Source organism: Anopheles gambiae, chromosome 3, assembly GCF_943734735.2.
Source record: "Anopheles gambiae chromosome 3, idAnoGambNW_F1_1, whole genome shotgun sequence".
NCBI classification, from domain to species: Eukaryota; Metazoa; Arthropoda; class Insecta; order Diptera; family Culicidae; genus Anopheles; species Anopheles gambiae.
This window is the reverse complement of record NC_064602.1, coordinates 49522279-49538726: the sequence shown is the minus strand read 5'-3', so window position 1 is coordinate 49538726 and position 16448 is coordinate 49522279. Positions and strand designations below refer to the sequence as shown.

At 47.5% G+C, this 16448-nt stretch overlaps 1 protein-coding gene across 1 annotated transcript; it reads right to left on the bottom strand.

Annotated features, from left to right (window-relative positions):
- Nucleotides 1-200: 200 nt before the first annotated feature.
- LOC1279616 (uncharacterized) lies at nt 201-11743 on the bottom strand. Its single transcript, XM_319374.5, has 4 exons — nt 11591-11743; nt 1662-1773; nt 1181-1581; nt 201-1098 (listed from the first exon to the last, which is right to left on the bottom strand). The coding sequence occupies exons 2-4, from the start codon at nt 1759-1761 to the stop codon at nt 940-942; spliced, it is 660 nt and encodes a 219-aa protein (XP_319374.4). The 5' UTR covers nt 1762-1773; nt 11591-11743; the 3' UTR covers nt 201-939.
- Between the last annotated feature and the right edge of the window lie 4705 nt (nt 11744-16448).

Below are 16448 nucleotides of genomic sequence, written 5' to 3'. Positions count from 1 at the left end.
GAAGCCGAAACCTTCGCCCGGCGGAGCCCTCGGCCGCAAAAACTGCCAACAGAACAACGGCAAGGATTGCAGGTTTGTATTTGGCACGCCCATACAGTGCCATACATTTGTCATGGTCGGTTGTCGCATACGACAGATTCTAGACCACTCACTAAGGAAATGACGAAATTTTGCATAACATAACACAGCACAACCACGCATTATTTAACAGTATTTCCGTACTTTTTATTCTCATTCAAGTGAAAACAAAAACTTACAAATTTAAAAACAACGATTCATCCAATTCTTTTCGTGTTGTTTGACATTTTCCATGATTTCAAAATATTCAATGTATGCCGATCTTAACCATCTGATCTTGTCTGATTTAATTTTTAACCTCTCTTTCCGCCCATTTCTTCTTTTATTTGTCTCCAGGCGTGTCTTGGCGATACTGATGATGGTCTAAAAACTGGTTGAAGACTTTCTTATAGTACAATAAATAGAAATTAAACAGAGTTACAATACAAAACAGATCTACATAAAAAAAACACGCACACGAAGCAACGCTTGGCCCGATCCAACAAACTGCTTTGGCCGGCTCCGAAACTGCTGCGGTGGTGCGTTGTGCTGCTTTAGTAGCATTTTAGTCGCATTACTCAGTTACTCAGGGAAGGTGGCGTTTGCTGGCTTGTACGTTACAGATCGAAACGAAACCAATCAACTGATCATTCCCGATCGACGGTGGAATAGTAATGCTGAACCTTCATCTCTCTTTCCCTTTCTCTTGAGCGATTCATACACACAAAAATGCAGTAACGTGTCTCGCTACTGCACTAACGAATGATGTTTTCTGTTCCGGTGTGCAAGGGATGCGCATCTTCTCATGTGTGTGTGTGTGTGTGTCGACGCGTCATCATCACACTCACACGAGTCCAAATTCCACTGCGAGACACTCCATCCTTACAGACGGATGCCCGGGTTGCGGGAGCGAACAAAGTTCAGCAGCTCGTCCGAATCTTCGCACACGAACGGCTTCAGATGGTGACAGGCAACGTCGTGCCACTTCAGCCCATCGTTGTAGAAGTTGTTCAGGATCGACAGGCACGATTCATCGTTACCCTGTGTGAAGGCAGAAGAAGGTGGATGGTGAATGGAATGGTTCTCCGGAACGAAGTACACTGTACCGAGCCCGAGCCCTTACCTGAGCCGCCTCACGGTTGTCCGGTTGCTGTTGGCCGTATCCGCCGGTGTAGCTCCAGTCGCCAGTGTTGCGCTGCGTGGTCGGTCCAATCTTGACGCCCGAGCCGGACCAGAACCAGCCGTTCTCGTTCGGGGGCTGCAGATCCGGACGATCGCATCCGGCAAAGTTACACTTGCGCCCAGACGTCCAGATGTAGCGAACGTTACCACGGGCGATGCGCTGCTTGATGAACTCGTTCTCCTGGGGCGTCTCCATCGAGACGGCATCCATGCAGTGTCGTCGGCAGATGTTACGGGCATCGAGCCAGTCAACCTCCAGGCTGCGGGTCGGCGCGTGTTCCCAGCTGAAGAAGTACGAATGCGCTACTCCGCGGGCATCACGGTACGTCGCATGTCGTACACCTGGTGAAACGAAAAACAGCGCACCAGAGAGTCAGCCAATGGTAGACGAAGAGAGTTGCTTCTACCCGCTCATTACTTACGGTTGGCGCAGCTTCGGGGATCTGGCAGGGCTAGGCGACGCTGGGCCAGCACGACAGTGGCACCGATGGCCAACAGTGTCAGTGTCCGCAGTACAGACATGGCGGTAGTTTGCTGCAATGGAGACAACAGCGTACAGAGAAGACAGAAAGAAAGTTTCACTACCAGCTCATGCAAATCCAACCACCTCTCGACTCGGTGCCAGCTCGGGCGACAATAACACCAACCAGCGCGCGTTTTTCTGTCCACTCATTTGCCCGAAACCTATCAATTCCCAGACCTCGATCGAGTGGATCGTTCGACGACGAACGAAGGCCATTAGCGGTATTGTTCGGGCCGATCGAGGGCTACCCCGTCAGCCGACTGGACCAAACCCATTTCCTTCCATGAGAAACGTGAAACTCGGACAAACCCCACCCCAATGCTCCCGGGAGTGCTGGCCACTCTTCCCCAGCAAAGCTGACCATGATTTCATCACACACACCCATGCCGCGTCGTTACAATGTTTGATTGTTGTTTGTGATTGTTATTATTTTTCCCGATGAAATTGATTGCAAAACGGAACGAGCCGGCCGAATGATCGTTTATGATCGAGCACCGGAATTGTACGCCAGCACCGACCACCACCATTGGGGTGCTTGGGAAACTAATGGGTGGTTTCATGGTAACAATACCCCTTGGCCGAAAATGTAATGGCAACCTGGTAAATATTTTACCCTTTTCCGTGATGTTGTTCTGTTCACGGAAAAGTACGACGCACGAGCTTAAGCTAGATCGAAGATCGGAGCAAAACAATAACACGCTTCTCACAGCTTCACCAAGAAGTGCGGCCTGGTACCGGCAATCGCTGTAGGAATCACCGTTCACCACCTCCACCTCCACACGTCACGGAAGGGAAGATGCCGTAATTTAGGCAAATAGCTCACTGTCATTGCATCAATAATGACTAATTGCAAACCTAACGAACTCGTTGCCGGTGAGCCGCACCGAGTCGCGCAATGGAACAAAACACACACACACACACACACACACACACACACACACACACACACACCAGTTGCTCACCGGAATTATTCACCCTCCCATCCCTTCAACCCATTGCCCTTCTTCTTCGCACCCGCAATTTGAAGGTTCCGCCGTGTCACCGAAGCAGCCAATTGCCGGGGGTCCAATCTTAATCTGCGAATCAAGCCGCGCAATCAAGTCTTCCGAAAAGTGGCATCCAAGGCTGGTGCCTCCTTGTAGTGACGGTTTGGAGGGTTTTGTTGTTGTTGGCTTGTTCTCCCCCGATACCCTTGTACACAGACAGTGTGAGCACGGCTCGCGTGACCAATCAGCACCATTAAATCGATCCATCCATCGGTTTCGTCCGCATATCCGATCGATCGGCTTGAGGGGATGCGCTCAAGGATGAAAAGGATCTGTCTGATGATGAGCACGCTGCAGCCGTTTTCTCGCGAGCGCGCACAGCAAAAAAGGCTCGTTTCGAGAAGATTCGCTCCGTTTGCGCAAATGGTCGCGCTCGTGCGCTTAGATGCCAAGCAGCGCAATAAGCGCTAGCTGTTTGCGCATGCATGTTTTAACGGTTTCTTCATTCTTTGCTGCAAACTGGTGGCAACGAGTTTTACGGCGCACTTCAGCACTTCCCCCTTCAGCGACAAACGCGACTGGCTCCTAGAAAATGTCCAGCATGACCTCACGTAAACGACGGATGGCTCTTATCCAGCGACATTCTACAACGTTGGCTCGATAATGAAGCTTGTTGCGCAAAAAAATAGGCTGCAAAACTACAACGAAGCCTCGAAGTTAGAAGACTCGAAGGCCGGTGACGCAATCGTGATGGATGAAGATGGGGACCCTACAAACAACGAGCGGGATATTTTATCATGGTGTGTGTAAAAACCTAGAGTTAAGCGGAGAATCGGTGTAAAATACACGGAGGCGAGAGCGCGTTTTGGTTTCGACACAGTTTTGGCACTAACACAGTTACACATGTGGAAATGTGTGCGTTCATTTTCGGCCAGCTCGCTCAGTTTGATCTGCTCGCTGCGCCGTGCTGATGTCGGTGTCTCGCTTGCACTGCTGCACCGAAAGTTCCTCTGTGTGCTCTCATTCTTGCTACCACACGAAATCGTCAGTACAGCTCAAGGATCGGCAGCGAGCGGCCGCACGTGCGTCAGCTTAAGTCCTGGACGATTGGTGTTATGATTTTGTAAAGTGTTCTAGTATTCAAGTGTTGTGCGAATTGAAATGAAGCTGCGCGAATGATTCGTAATGCATGTTATGTACATCGCGCAGCTTCATTTCGTACCTTTTTTATGTTTATAACAGGATCTACGCAGATATTCGGCCACTTCAACGTTTGCATCGATGGAGCGATTGATTTTATTTTAGTTTGATATTGTGTATGTAAATGTGTGAAATCGTGTAAAGTTATGTTAATGTTTCAATAAAGTGATGAAAAAAAAATCTACGCGTGTTTGTTTTTTTTTGTTTAGCTTTAGATAACAAAAAAAATACGCAGCAAGTGTGAGCGATCGCTGAACGAAAGAAACGCACACAGCGCAACACGAAAGAAACAAACACAAGCACACGAAAGGATGCTCGCGCATGGGCGCGAGCATTGAGAGAGCGCACCGGGTATTTTATATGGGAGCAGGAGAGAACCGCGGTACCCGTTCCCGCCCCCTTTTTTAAGCCTAGGAAATCTTCCATCGGCTTAACTCTAGGTTTTTACGCACACCATGATAAAAATTACCCGCTCGTTGTCGGTAGGGGATGGGGCTTGCACCAGCAGCTGGGGCACCCAGATCAGCAGACGGCACCCCATTCCGTCGTCGCTGGCTTGGGATGCATCGTGACCGACACACTCTTCACGCGTGATGCAATTGCATATTGCCAGGCTGGCTTTGGACCCTGCCTACCGCGTATCCGCGTATGGGACAAGAATGGGCGTATGTAAAACGGTGACAACCAGCCGCATCACAACCAACCAGCGTGCCAGCTGAATCATCGAAACTTTCTCCGCGGGTGTGCTTGCGTATGGTAAGATATTACCCGCATGACACTTGCGCACTGCGCACAAGGAATGAGGCCGTGTAGTTGAGGTCGAGAGAAAAAAAAACACATACACACACTCTGCAAGGGTGTTGTCGTGCACGTCCCATACTGAAGAAGAAAAGGGCATAAAGTACAGGGGCAAGCAGTACAAATGCCTGTCTGTGTATGTGCTCCTACTTGCAGAAGGTGTCATGGCGTACACGGTGCGCAATGCGGTGGTGGCCTTTTTTCCCAAAATTACGATGTCCACATGGTTACGCCAGCGAGGGTTGCGCATCGGTGTGCACGAAGCTCGAATATGAATGAGCTTTAAGGCCCCGGAGGGCAGCGCTTTCCCGATTGCTTCGCTCGTAAACACATGTGTCCCCGATTGGGACGGCCACTACAACCCGAGGATGATCGCCGAGATTATCTTAAAGGGGGAAGGGGGGGGGGGGGTGGGAAGGAAAAAAGGGACAATGACAATAGCCATAGAACGCGTTTGTCACAGCAACACCGACAAAATGACGCCTTTCTAAAAGGGATGCGGAGCAGCATTCCGGCTCAACCGACGACAATTGCCCTTCTGGAGCACTTTCGTTTGCAATATCAACCCTCCTCCCTCCACCCCCAAAATGGCACTGTATCGGTAAAAGTAAAAGTCATCGGTCCCCACAATACGCGCTCCCACCAAAGACAGGTTTCCCGGCTTTCCCGCTGCGCCAAACAACAGCCAACCGCACCAGGATGCACCAAATCTTGCGCGGAATGCGTTTGATTGTAAATGGGAGGTGCATTGCACTGCAAAGGAACCGCTTTTACCCGGCGCTCGCACATAAACATTGCTCGCGTTGGCCACTTTTAAGTCGCGCCGCGCTTTTTGCACTTGCTTTGGCGCGCGTGCGCTCCCGCTTGCTAAAAAAACAAGAACCGGTCCCCAATCCACCCAACCACCCATGTTAATGCTCTCGAGCATTGCCACTAGCTTCACCATTCGGTTGGCAATTGTTTGACTGCCGGTTTGCGCTGCATCCGGTGTCAGACCCGGTGAGGTTGTGCGGAGTGTGTAGAAAGCCGGTTGGCTAACGGTCTTCGTTGGATTCCCCGACCGGCTGAGCGCGACGCTAGACACGGTGCGGCGGTGCAAAGGGAGGTTCGTTGACATCGCTCGCGCTCCAAGCGAACCGGTGTCTGGGAGGGTGGGCCGAACGGCGCACAAGTCCTTGTGCCAAGAACCTAACGGCATACCACTAGGCGAGGGGGCTCGTTGAGGCTGCGGTTGAGTGCAGTGGGATGGGCTGGGAACCGACAGAACCGGACCGGCGCGGTGCGGTGGGTTGGGAATCGTGAATGAATCGTTTCCAAAGAATCCAACGAATCAGACGATTTGGATCTTTCCTGCGGGCGAGCCAAGCAGTGATGATGAATGGGTTGCGCCAAGCAAACCCGGCGCGGAACTACGGCTAGCACGCCGGGACGCCCCGGGGGGGTTTGGGGGCTTGGGAGACAGCTAGCTATTGTGTGTACTCACTTAACGGCTAATTAGCTTCTCTGTGGCCAATTGTGCTTCTCTCCCCGTCCCCGTGGCTGCTGTTTGCTATTCAGATCGGCAGATTTGCGTCTACGAAACACGCTGACCGTCGCTATTGCGCGCGCGCTCGCGCCGTAGATCGACTTGCATTACAAAATTGCATGTGCAACTACCATCGCCAAACAGTGTAATGACTGTGACTCGCTGACCCTTCCCCTCGCTGTGGGATGGGAATTTCATTGCTACCTGAACACCTCGTCGCACCCACCACCTCATCGTGGGAATGGTTTGAGTTATGTATTTATTTATTTAATTCACCCACCCTTTTTCCCCACAATCCAGCGATGGTGCGTCTTCGCAACCCGGATCCCCGGGAGTGGCAAAAGTGGGTGTTGGCGGGTGGTGAGGAAACGGTAGCTGTAATTTCATACTTCTCGCGGTTTGTAGCACCATTTTGTTGTTGGGTTCTGCACGCAATCGAGAAGGTGACGATCAGACCGCCCATCAAGCCGAACCGAATCATCGCACACCCTGGACGCAGTGACACACTGCCATACTTGTGTCAACGATGATAAAAAGGGCTTGGTCAATTATGTACCCGTGTATGCGTGCGTGTGTGTGTGAGGTATAAAAAGGTATAGAAAAAAAAGAAACCTCCGTTAGCGAACGGCAACAACAACCTTCGTATGGTAATAGCTTATAGACGACCTATGCTATGCTTTCATCAAGTGTGTCATCAAGTGTGTCAACTCGCGTTTGCTTAGGATTTTCTCAATGATCCGAGGGAAGGAATTAGTTGGTTAAAAACTAGTTGAACATTTTTGTTAGGAAATTGCATCATCAGCAACAAAATCCGTCCGGTGTCAATCGTTCGAAAACCGCCGAAAGCGTCACCATCAACTTTCTATCGTTACCCAATGGTAAATCAATGGAAAGCAATTGTTCCACCGGCGGAACCCCACTATTCCCGATGATGTGATTTAAGCGATTTGCAGACCAAAGCTTAAGCAAACCCACCTGTGCCCGCCCGCGGCATGCTTTCTCGCGCCCTAGGTGGTCAAAAGCGACCGTGTTTCAATTAGTTATGTTTGTCCATCGCTTTGGGAATTTTGACCACCATCACCGGGACCACAGCTTCAGGTAAACATAATCGATCACCCGGTAAGAAAAGAAAACAAGGCAAAAAATCCCGATCTCGAGTAATCTATCACGTGTGGTCATGGTTTTTGGACGTGTGTCTCGAGCATGTGTGCGCCTCAAGGGTGGGTCGAACGGTTGGGATGGCCATTAGGTTTCTCCATCCTCCATCCAGGACGCTCTCGTGCCGGTATGGATTGAAGGACGTCCGCCCGTACACTTTGGGGGACATCGATGGGGACCCAAAGCAGCAGCAGCAGCACATGGTGGCAAAGGAACCCGTTCCGGTTCCATCTCCGGTACGCGCAAAGTTTCACTTTTGGAAAGGAACGGCTCGCACACACATTACATTCGAAAGGGGCGCCGTACTTGGGGGTCCACCCGCGAATCTAGCGGGGTCCCCCAACCCCAGTTGAAATTGGATTGGCCGCGAAGGTACAGACCGTCCGGTCTTGCAAAGCAAAAGCAAGCCGCAGCAATAATGGCGTGTACACACGGAATCTGCTTTGTGACGGCGCTGTGGCGAGGAAAACGGGTTTTGTCACTTTCTTTCTGCGCCAGTTTACCATCGGCGTGACGGAACACGGTCCTCACCATGTCAGCTCTCCGTTCCCGTGATTTTCTTCCCCAGTGGCGACAGCCACCATGGGGGAACAGTTTTTCCTTTCTCGTTCGTCTCCCGTTCGCTTGTGACGAAAATTGGATGAACCGGCAACGGCATACGGCGAGATACGGAGATAGCTCCACTGATAGCCGTTCATCCCGCGTCCCACCCATGCCATGGCTGTTGACGAGGTGATAGTAATAGGATGCTGATATGGGTTTTGGTTGCCAATGGCCATGTACAGCGTTGAAAGAGTGAATGAGAGAGCAAGAGAAAAAACCGACACGGAAAACCGCGATTCCTTACACGCAAACAGGGAAGGAGATAAACGCGGCTTTCGTCGCTTTCGTCGCTTGATGCCGTTGCAAATCTTTTGTATCGCACAAGGTACCCGGTGCGGCATTTTGGCCGCGAGCGACATCCTGACCGAAAGGAATGCGAAACTAGCATGTGTGGTTGCGTTGGCCGGCCTGATAGTGGCGGAATGATTAAAAAAGGCATAAACTACAACAATCTGCGTTGCGTATTTTCGTGTTTTGAGTGCCGCACGCACGCACGCAAACCCACCCAGATGGGCCGGCGGCAGGTTCCGGTTAATGTAGGTTCGCCTCACCTGTCCCTGATCTTGGCAACCCTTTTTCCAGTGTATGTGTGTGTAAGTAGTTATGTGTGCACAATGTTTCGCAGCAAAGGCCAGAAAGTGTTTTCACTCCAAACCGACGCGGCGGATCGTGCTTGTTGTTGGGTGTGATCCTCGATACGGAGCTGAGTCGCGGAAGGGTGGTAACGGGTAGATCGCTTTCATTTTCAAACCCGAAACGGGCGATTCGCTGCCAAGTGCACTGGTTGAAGGGAATACCAACGATTGATTGGCGGTTTTTTGTTTTTGTTTTTGTATGTTGCCTTCGCTCTCGCGTCTCCCGGTTGGGACGTGAGCATGGGTAAGAAAGTGTTTATCGATCGTTTGCCTTTATTGGCCCTTGTACACTGGGGGATGGCAATGTTTTGTAATAGGCAACATGATCGTTTTGAGTCAATGAGAGTGGTAGCCGTAACCTCCTGTACCTTAATTTTCTATCTATCTTCATAAACTTTAACGATCAGCGATCGGTTAGCAGCCACATTGGCTATCCTTTCTAATCGATGCGCGCCTCATTGCAATAAAAATACTGTTCGATGGAGTACCATTCGCAGTAACTGGTATCGGTAACCAGTATCAGCCCCATTGCACGTGCGGTTGCAAAATGCCATGCAAAGTGTGTGAGTGTGTGCTACCGAAATTGACCTTTGCCAGCGTACGTAAAGTAGCGGGGCCTTGCAGTTGCAAGGGGCTGCGCAAGTACTGTTTCCAAATCGCTGGCAGGGCGAAAGTCGTGAAATGTTACCGTAGAATAGTGCTTATCTAATGGCTGTGAAAGTGCTCATAATACCAAATTGATGGCCACTCTGCACCCTTTCGCTCTCGCTCACCACGAACACGTCGGCGTGTCACGAAAGGCATGACATTAATGTCAGCGGCGGTACCATTCCACAAGGAGCTTCCTTGTGCAGCTTCTGCTACACCTCGGAGTGATATGTAGCACCCCGTCAATCGAGTCGCACCGAGTACACCCCCGATCAAATTGAATCGAAAAGGAAAGTGTAAAGCTGTGTGTTCCCCCGGCCGTTTTCGACAGGAAGACGTGTTGGCTGACTGCCGTTCCCTGTCACAGCACCAGCGACGCAGGACGGCAAACCCATTCGCATAATAATCGTACCGAAATGATTGGAACGTGAATTTGTAGCGGAAATTAGCAACATCATGGCGGTAGCGTGCGATTCGGTACAAATCAAAGCGCTCGCACTATCATTTTGCGTTTTTGTTTCGTTTACGCCGCTGCCGACGATAAATGGTACGGCATTGTGTGTGTGTGTGCATGATTGGCAGAAGAAGCGCATGTAAAATTTAGCATGCAAAAGCTTTCTATTTCTTGCTGCTGGCTTGCCGATGCGATTGACGGGTGTTAGTTAATTAGGTGCTAATGCGTGTCGTCGGCTGGCAGAGAGGAAGCTCAAATTGCATCATCGTGCCGATGATAAAGCTATCGCACGTTGTTAAACGATTCGGAATTTTATTTGATTTCAATATATACATACATAAAGAGATGGCTGTTGCGTGCAACATAAATTATTTGTTATCATTTGTTTTGTAATTGAAGTTATGATTTCAAAATATTTTACATTAGATAATATCAAGCCAGTTACCAATTATAAACATTTCTACGAAGCTCTGATGTGTGTTTTAGTGCTTTTTGATTTTTTCTTCTTCTAAAATTAGCAGCAGTTTCATAGAATTCAACTTGCCGTAGCTCAAAGTATAAACTCTGATTGACAGAGTTATATTGCTACCAGCTTCTTAGTCTTTCGCAGACACTGATTTTTGACCTGAAATGAGTTTGTGTGCACCGTGAAAAGATTTCAGTGAAATAACTTTCATCAATTAAATCGATCATGTTAATCAATCATCGAAAGTTTTTTATTGATGTGTTTCATATACACATTTCTAGTCACATGACGAAAAGCTAAAGATTCACGTCAGAACTTTTATCAATTAAATCAATCATGTTAATCTACCTCCAACAGTTCATTTTTCGTGCAAACTGGTCTGCTGGCACTTTTTTTTCTACTAAACTAAAGAAACCAAATTTAGCGTTAACAATACTGCATCTCTTTTCCAAAACCAAAATCTACAACGTGTACTTTAATCAGTAACAATTGATTAAAATCAATTAAAATAGAACCACGCGAACGTCACCGCACGGAAATGAACCAAAAAAGGTAGGTTGATACAGTAACCGAAAAATTTAATAAACTGAAATTAAAGACTTTTTACAACCTCCACGATATTCATACTCTTTGGTATACGGCACCACATGGAGTCGCACAAAAACTACTGCCAATCGTTTCCTCTCTTTTGGCGTGTTAAGCGTGTTGAAGTCTTTACTGCCCGTGCGAACGATCGCTACCATTACGAATCAATATCACTGACCACTGACTTTCTTTTAGACCTCGAAAACGCTCGAATGAAAGTGTGGACTTGCTCCAGATATTGTTCTAGTGTCACGTGGAAAATTCGCCGTACTGCCGCCGTGTACGGAATGCCCCCTGGTACACCTAATGTATGTACGGAGCGCAGACGGAAAGGAGAAAATATACTGTTCAAGCTTAAGCCAAATGAACCAGCCGGAAGAACGTCGAACGTCAGCTTAACCGTACAAAGCAAACCACCCCAACAACGGCAACACGATCAACATCAGCAGCAACTTCTTCATCACAACGGCAAGTCGGTTATAACGGTTTTTCTCCGGTCGATTTCACCGTTGGCACCCGCCACACCTGAGCGACAAGTGTGGTGAGCCGTGTGTGGCAAACAACCCCAAACAACCTCACTGCACTGTGCACTTGTGCGAGATCGCACCCTACGCGGGTCGTGGAAGAGTCCTGAAGGAGTACGATGGCACGAATTGCAAAGTATGTGTACCGCACACAGCCCACAACACGAGTAGTAGTCGCGGTAGTGATCGAGTGAACGTGCTTAAAACGGGATCCAACCATATCGGATTAAACAATTGCTCACTTACGTGTTGCTAGACTCTGCTTTGGCACTTTGAGCACACACTACCGAAATCACAATGCAATATGTGGATCTGCGCTTGAGCGAGGAACCTATCCGCTTTTATGCTGGCACGTTGGCAAGCTTAGCATAAAACTGAACGCAAAACGGAGTCGCGACTTCGGTTTATAGCTGATCGCGGGAAGGCTACACCACTCTAGATCAGTCTGCGCGCGTTTCTCTTGCACGGGGCGCGCTCTCTTTTCTCCAGAGAAGATCGCCGTACTTGGACGCTCATTTCTGGGTTGCAGTCTCGCGCTCAGTGCCTCTGTGGTTCTCTTTGGCACGGAGCCAGTCATTGCTGGAATGTTCGACCCGGAGCAGTTTGGCGGGAATTTACGGTGCTTCAGAACTCAGCAACAGTTATTGAAAGTTTACAAAAATCTTTGATAAAAAAAACAAGCATCGCCAATTTATGAAACGGATCACTCGTGTAAACCATAGATAGAGTTATTCGCAACAACAAAATACATATTTTGCAAACTTCCAACAGGAATATTCAGATGGAAGACATTCCAAGTACGAAGGTTTTCCATCCTACACTCTCTATCGCGCTCTTTCAAAACATTACTCTCTCGGTGATCTTCTCTGGGGCGAGCGTGATTTTGGTGGGGGTGCTGCACAAATGATCATCACAACGGAACTGACATGCGGACATGCGAATACTTGCCAATCGTACGTCTAGGTACAGTTGGGGATGTTTTTTTTATTATTACGCTCAAGCTTGTGTCCAAAGGCCATTCCACTGCACCAAGAAAGCTCGTCTGGGGACCGGTCGCTGGTATCTTCAGAGAGCTTCATAACTGGCAAAGGCCACGATTGCCTGACGAATCGATGTGAACGCTACTGCGGTAAATAAATTCAATCAAAATATCTATTAAATCTTCTGTACCCGCATGACCTTACCACGCCAGTGTCTGTAATCCATCAATGGTGGATACTCTTCCAGTGCCCTCTGCCTCATCGCACTGACTGGTGGTTGTTGTTTCTTTTATTCTTCTTCTTTTGAACAGCATCAGCCAGCTATGCGGAAAGCGAAAGTGCACATTTTGCACGCGATCAGCGTCCGAAACAACCAAAACGCCAGCACCGGCAAAGAATGATGCGCCTTGTTCCAGATGATCGGACACGCTGATAGCTCCAGACGCACTCTTTGTCATCACTTAGGTGATGCAAAAGTTAGTGTCTGCCTATTTCCCCAATTCCACACCAAACTATATAGTGCGCTCATGCATATTCATGCAACCTGGACAAGATGCTTGCACAGTGAAGAAGAAACCAAATTCACTTTGCCGTTTTTCGATGAACTCATTCGTTGTAGGTGTTGGGTTTTTGTGTGGTGTATGGCGCTACCTCTCTGTTCACTGACTTGAAGCTTGACTTTTGCGGTCAGCTAGGCTAGGCAAACATTCCACCGGCTAGCCCCGCATAGGTGCTAAAATGTGCATCATGTATGGCAGAAGATTAGGTAACAACGTTTTTTTCTGCTCAATAAATTAATCACATGAAGATGAACGGAGCCATGCGGTGGATCTTTCCATGCAGTTTTATTGTATAACTGCGGAGATCAAACCAACGGGATGAATTGGAAAAATATACGCTTTGGTAAAATATGCTATGCGATTATGCAAAACTGTTTTCAACGCATTTTTGTAACATAAAAAATGTTTTATTTATCGACATATTTTTGTGAATAGTAAAAAGTAAATGAATTAGAGATTGTTACACTGCAAGACATCTTTCTATAACTTAGAAGTGGTCCAAAAAGCGAACTCCCTCCATCGGTCTCAACACTCTCCAACCACATGAATTAACATGATTCAGCCGCCAATTGTCAAAAACTATATAAAAAACAAGCTAGAATAACAAAATGACAAAAATATTATTCTATTAACTGGCATAATATAATAATAATAAAAGGAATGGAAATAAAAAAGAATAATAATAATAATAATAATAATAAAATAATAAAATAATAATAATAATAATAATAATAAAATAATAATAATAATAATAATAATAATATGAATAATAATAATAATAATAATAATAATAATAATAATAATAATAATAATAATAATAATAATAATAATAATAATAATAATAAAAATAATAATAATAAAAATAACAATAATATTACAATAATATTATTATTAATAACAATAACAATAACAATATTAATAATAACAATAATAATAGTATTGATAATAATAATAATAATATTTATAATAATAATTGAAACATCACAGAATTCCGAAGACTTATAAACATTAAAATTCTAACCGCGGATCCTAATCCTTTTTGACATTCAGATTGCATGGAGTTTGTTGCAGTTTAACAAGGTCATATTAATAGCAATCAAAACAAGATGAATTATTGTAATAAATTTTATGAAATCTATGGCTTGTTCGCCGGGCACCCGGATCACCTGCAATGTTTTGTTCGTACTGCTCCAAAAGTGCCACCTGTTTAGCCGCATAACTCTGTTTAGCAGTTATGTACATCAACAATAGTCGTTATTGTTCGCCCCTGTTCCGTAAACCACTTCCTAACGGCGTGTGTCCGGAATGGAGTTTGCATGATTCGTTTTGGATTCGCATGGGCTGCTAACGATATCCGCTCAAAATTGGTTTCCTTCCACTCTCGCCTCGCATACAAACTGCGTGCGTTCAGCCAAAGCTGCTATTGATACCTTGATATTTCCTTTTATTCGAATTATGCTTTTCGTGTAGTGTGCCATTTGTTAGTGGCTTTTACTGCTTCGATTACAAACAAACTGTTGCCACAATTTAATAAAACTATTCATCGCAACTAATCGTTAACAATTTAGCGAAAGTGAATAGCAGCTGATTACCATCCCAGTTCATCGGAGAAAAAAAACCAATAGAAATGTACCACAAAGTGTGTCAATTCCCCACTGGCCAAACGGCCAAAGGGTATTATGAAACTGTTAGTTTAACGGACGTCAATATCCCGCGCTCTCATCAAACCCACTATTTGCGCTACGTAAGTTTTTGCATTCGAAAGATGGAAAGGGGAAAATGGACAACCGGCACATCCTACTGAAATATTTATCGCAATGCCTGCGGTAGACAAGACCGGCTTCCTCAATGGTGCATGCTCGTTGGCTGCCATTCCCAGGAACAACTTCCAAAGCGATCGTACGCACAAAACATCGCAAGATGAAACCCACGGAGTAATAGAAACAAAAAAAACACCTTTCGTTACGTTCAAACCCGGCTAAACGGCCGTTTTTGGGAATTTTGGCAATCATTGTGTTTGGTGTGAGCCCCCAATCTCATTCCAGCCAGAGGAACAAAACGGTGCCACCTAAGCACAACACTGTTCCAGAGCGTCAAATTTGACATCATCTTACACGACCAAGCTTAAACCCTGTTACAGCTTCTTCCCATAAAACATCGCGTACAAAAAGAGACAATGAGCTTTTCGCCTCCGTGTTTTGCTCGGCCACGATTGCATAAAGCTCATTTAATAATTGCTCGTTGTCGCCAGCTTGCATTCCGCACCGTTTCATCTGGACCACAAGATAAACAAGGGATTCTCCTCGGTGGGTACGAGTGAGAGTGGAAACCCATTTGTGACCAGGGAACGCGTCACGATCAGGCCGTTCAAGTGCGTTGAATAATGTTCACTGAACATCATCATTCCAACGCATCCTCATCATCCCCCACAATTGGCGGACACTTCTTCAGTGGCGTGGAATTTGGCCCCCTTCTGCCTGAAGGGCCTCGTAGGACTCGTCACGGGAACGTGTCTCGCATAGACTACGCACTTAAAAAAAACCCATCCCATCACTATGATGCAACACACCTTTGCCGGTGTGACCCTTGGATGGAGCTAATCTCACGTCCCATGAGGTCACCAGAATTATTCGTTGATATTATCCGTGGCTGTGCAAAGAGAGTGCGGTTGGTTCCATCCACTTTTTTTCGGGGAGCCTCCGCCTTCCCTTGAGTCGAGGTCTACGATCGTACAGGCTGGCTGGCTGCGTGATCAGTGGCATCGGTCGCTCGATAAGTCAACCCAGCGGGAGCACAAGCACGACGAACATGGTGTGCGCGAGTGCTTTGAAGGGGAAATTGCGTCATCGCCATCACCGCCATATGATGACGATGGCACTTCTAACGTGGCCGCGCGGCCATACTATTGGGAAAATGGCATCAACTGTCTTCCGCATCGGATAAACCCCATCCATCTAGGGATCGGGGAGCCGTCGCTCCGCACATCGCAAGGCAGCTGCTTTGTTGTTAGTATTTTCGTACGCTTTCCACACGTTCAGGCCCACCACTTTCTTTTTCTTATAGCCGATGGCCTTTGTCACCTACGGCCTACGGCGGATGGATGGCGGGAATTTCGCCGGTCGCGACCCAAATCGCGTAGGTCTTTTTCCGCCCATTTCGGGTACGGGCGGTCGACGGTGGGAAGTGCAAAGTGAAGGAGCGCATGGTAGGCGTTGTAGGACGGCCCTGGCATCACATTGGCCATCATCATCGGTGTGGTCGCACTCTCTTACGCCGAAATTCGATGCCCATGTCGTTGCGTAACCACTTTCGTTTATATAGCCACCGGCACAATTGACAGCCGGTACTACTCCCGGGATGGTAAAGGCGTGTGCTTCCGATCTGGGGTCAAACCCGGTTTGGGATGGGAGCGTGTGAACCAAGCACTGTTGCGTCTGTAGTGCGTCCATGCCCGGACGCATTGAATTTCCTTCGCATTAATATGTGGGTCAGTGCTACATGGCTCATCTGTTCTGATGAGTGAGCTAATCTAGTTCCACATAGTTCAGGTTCAGCAATGAAACT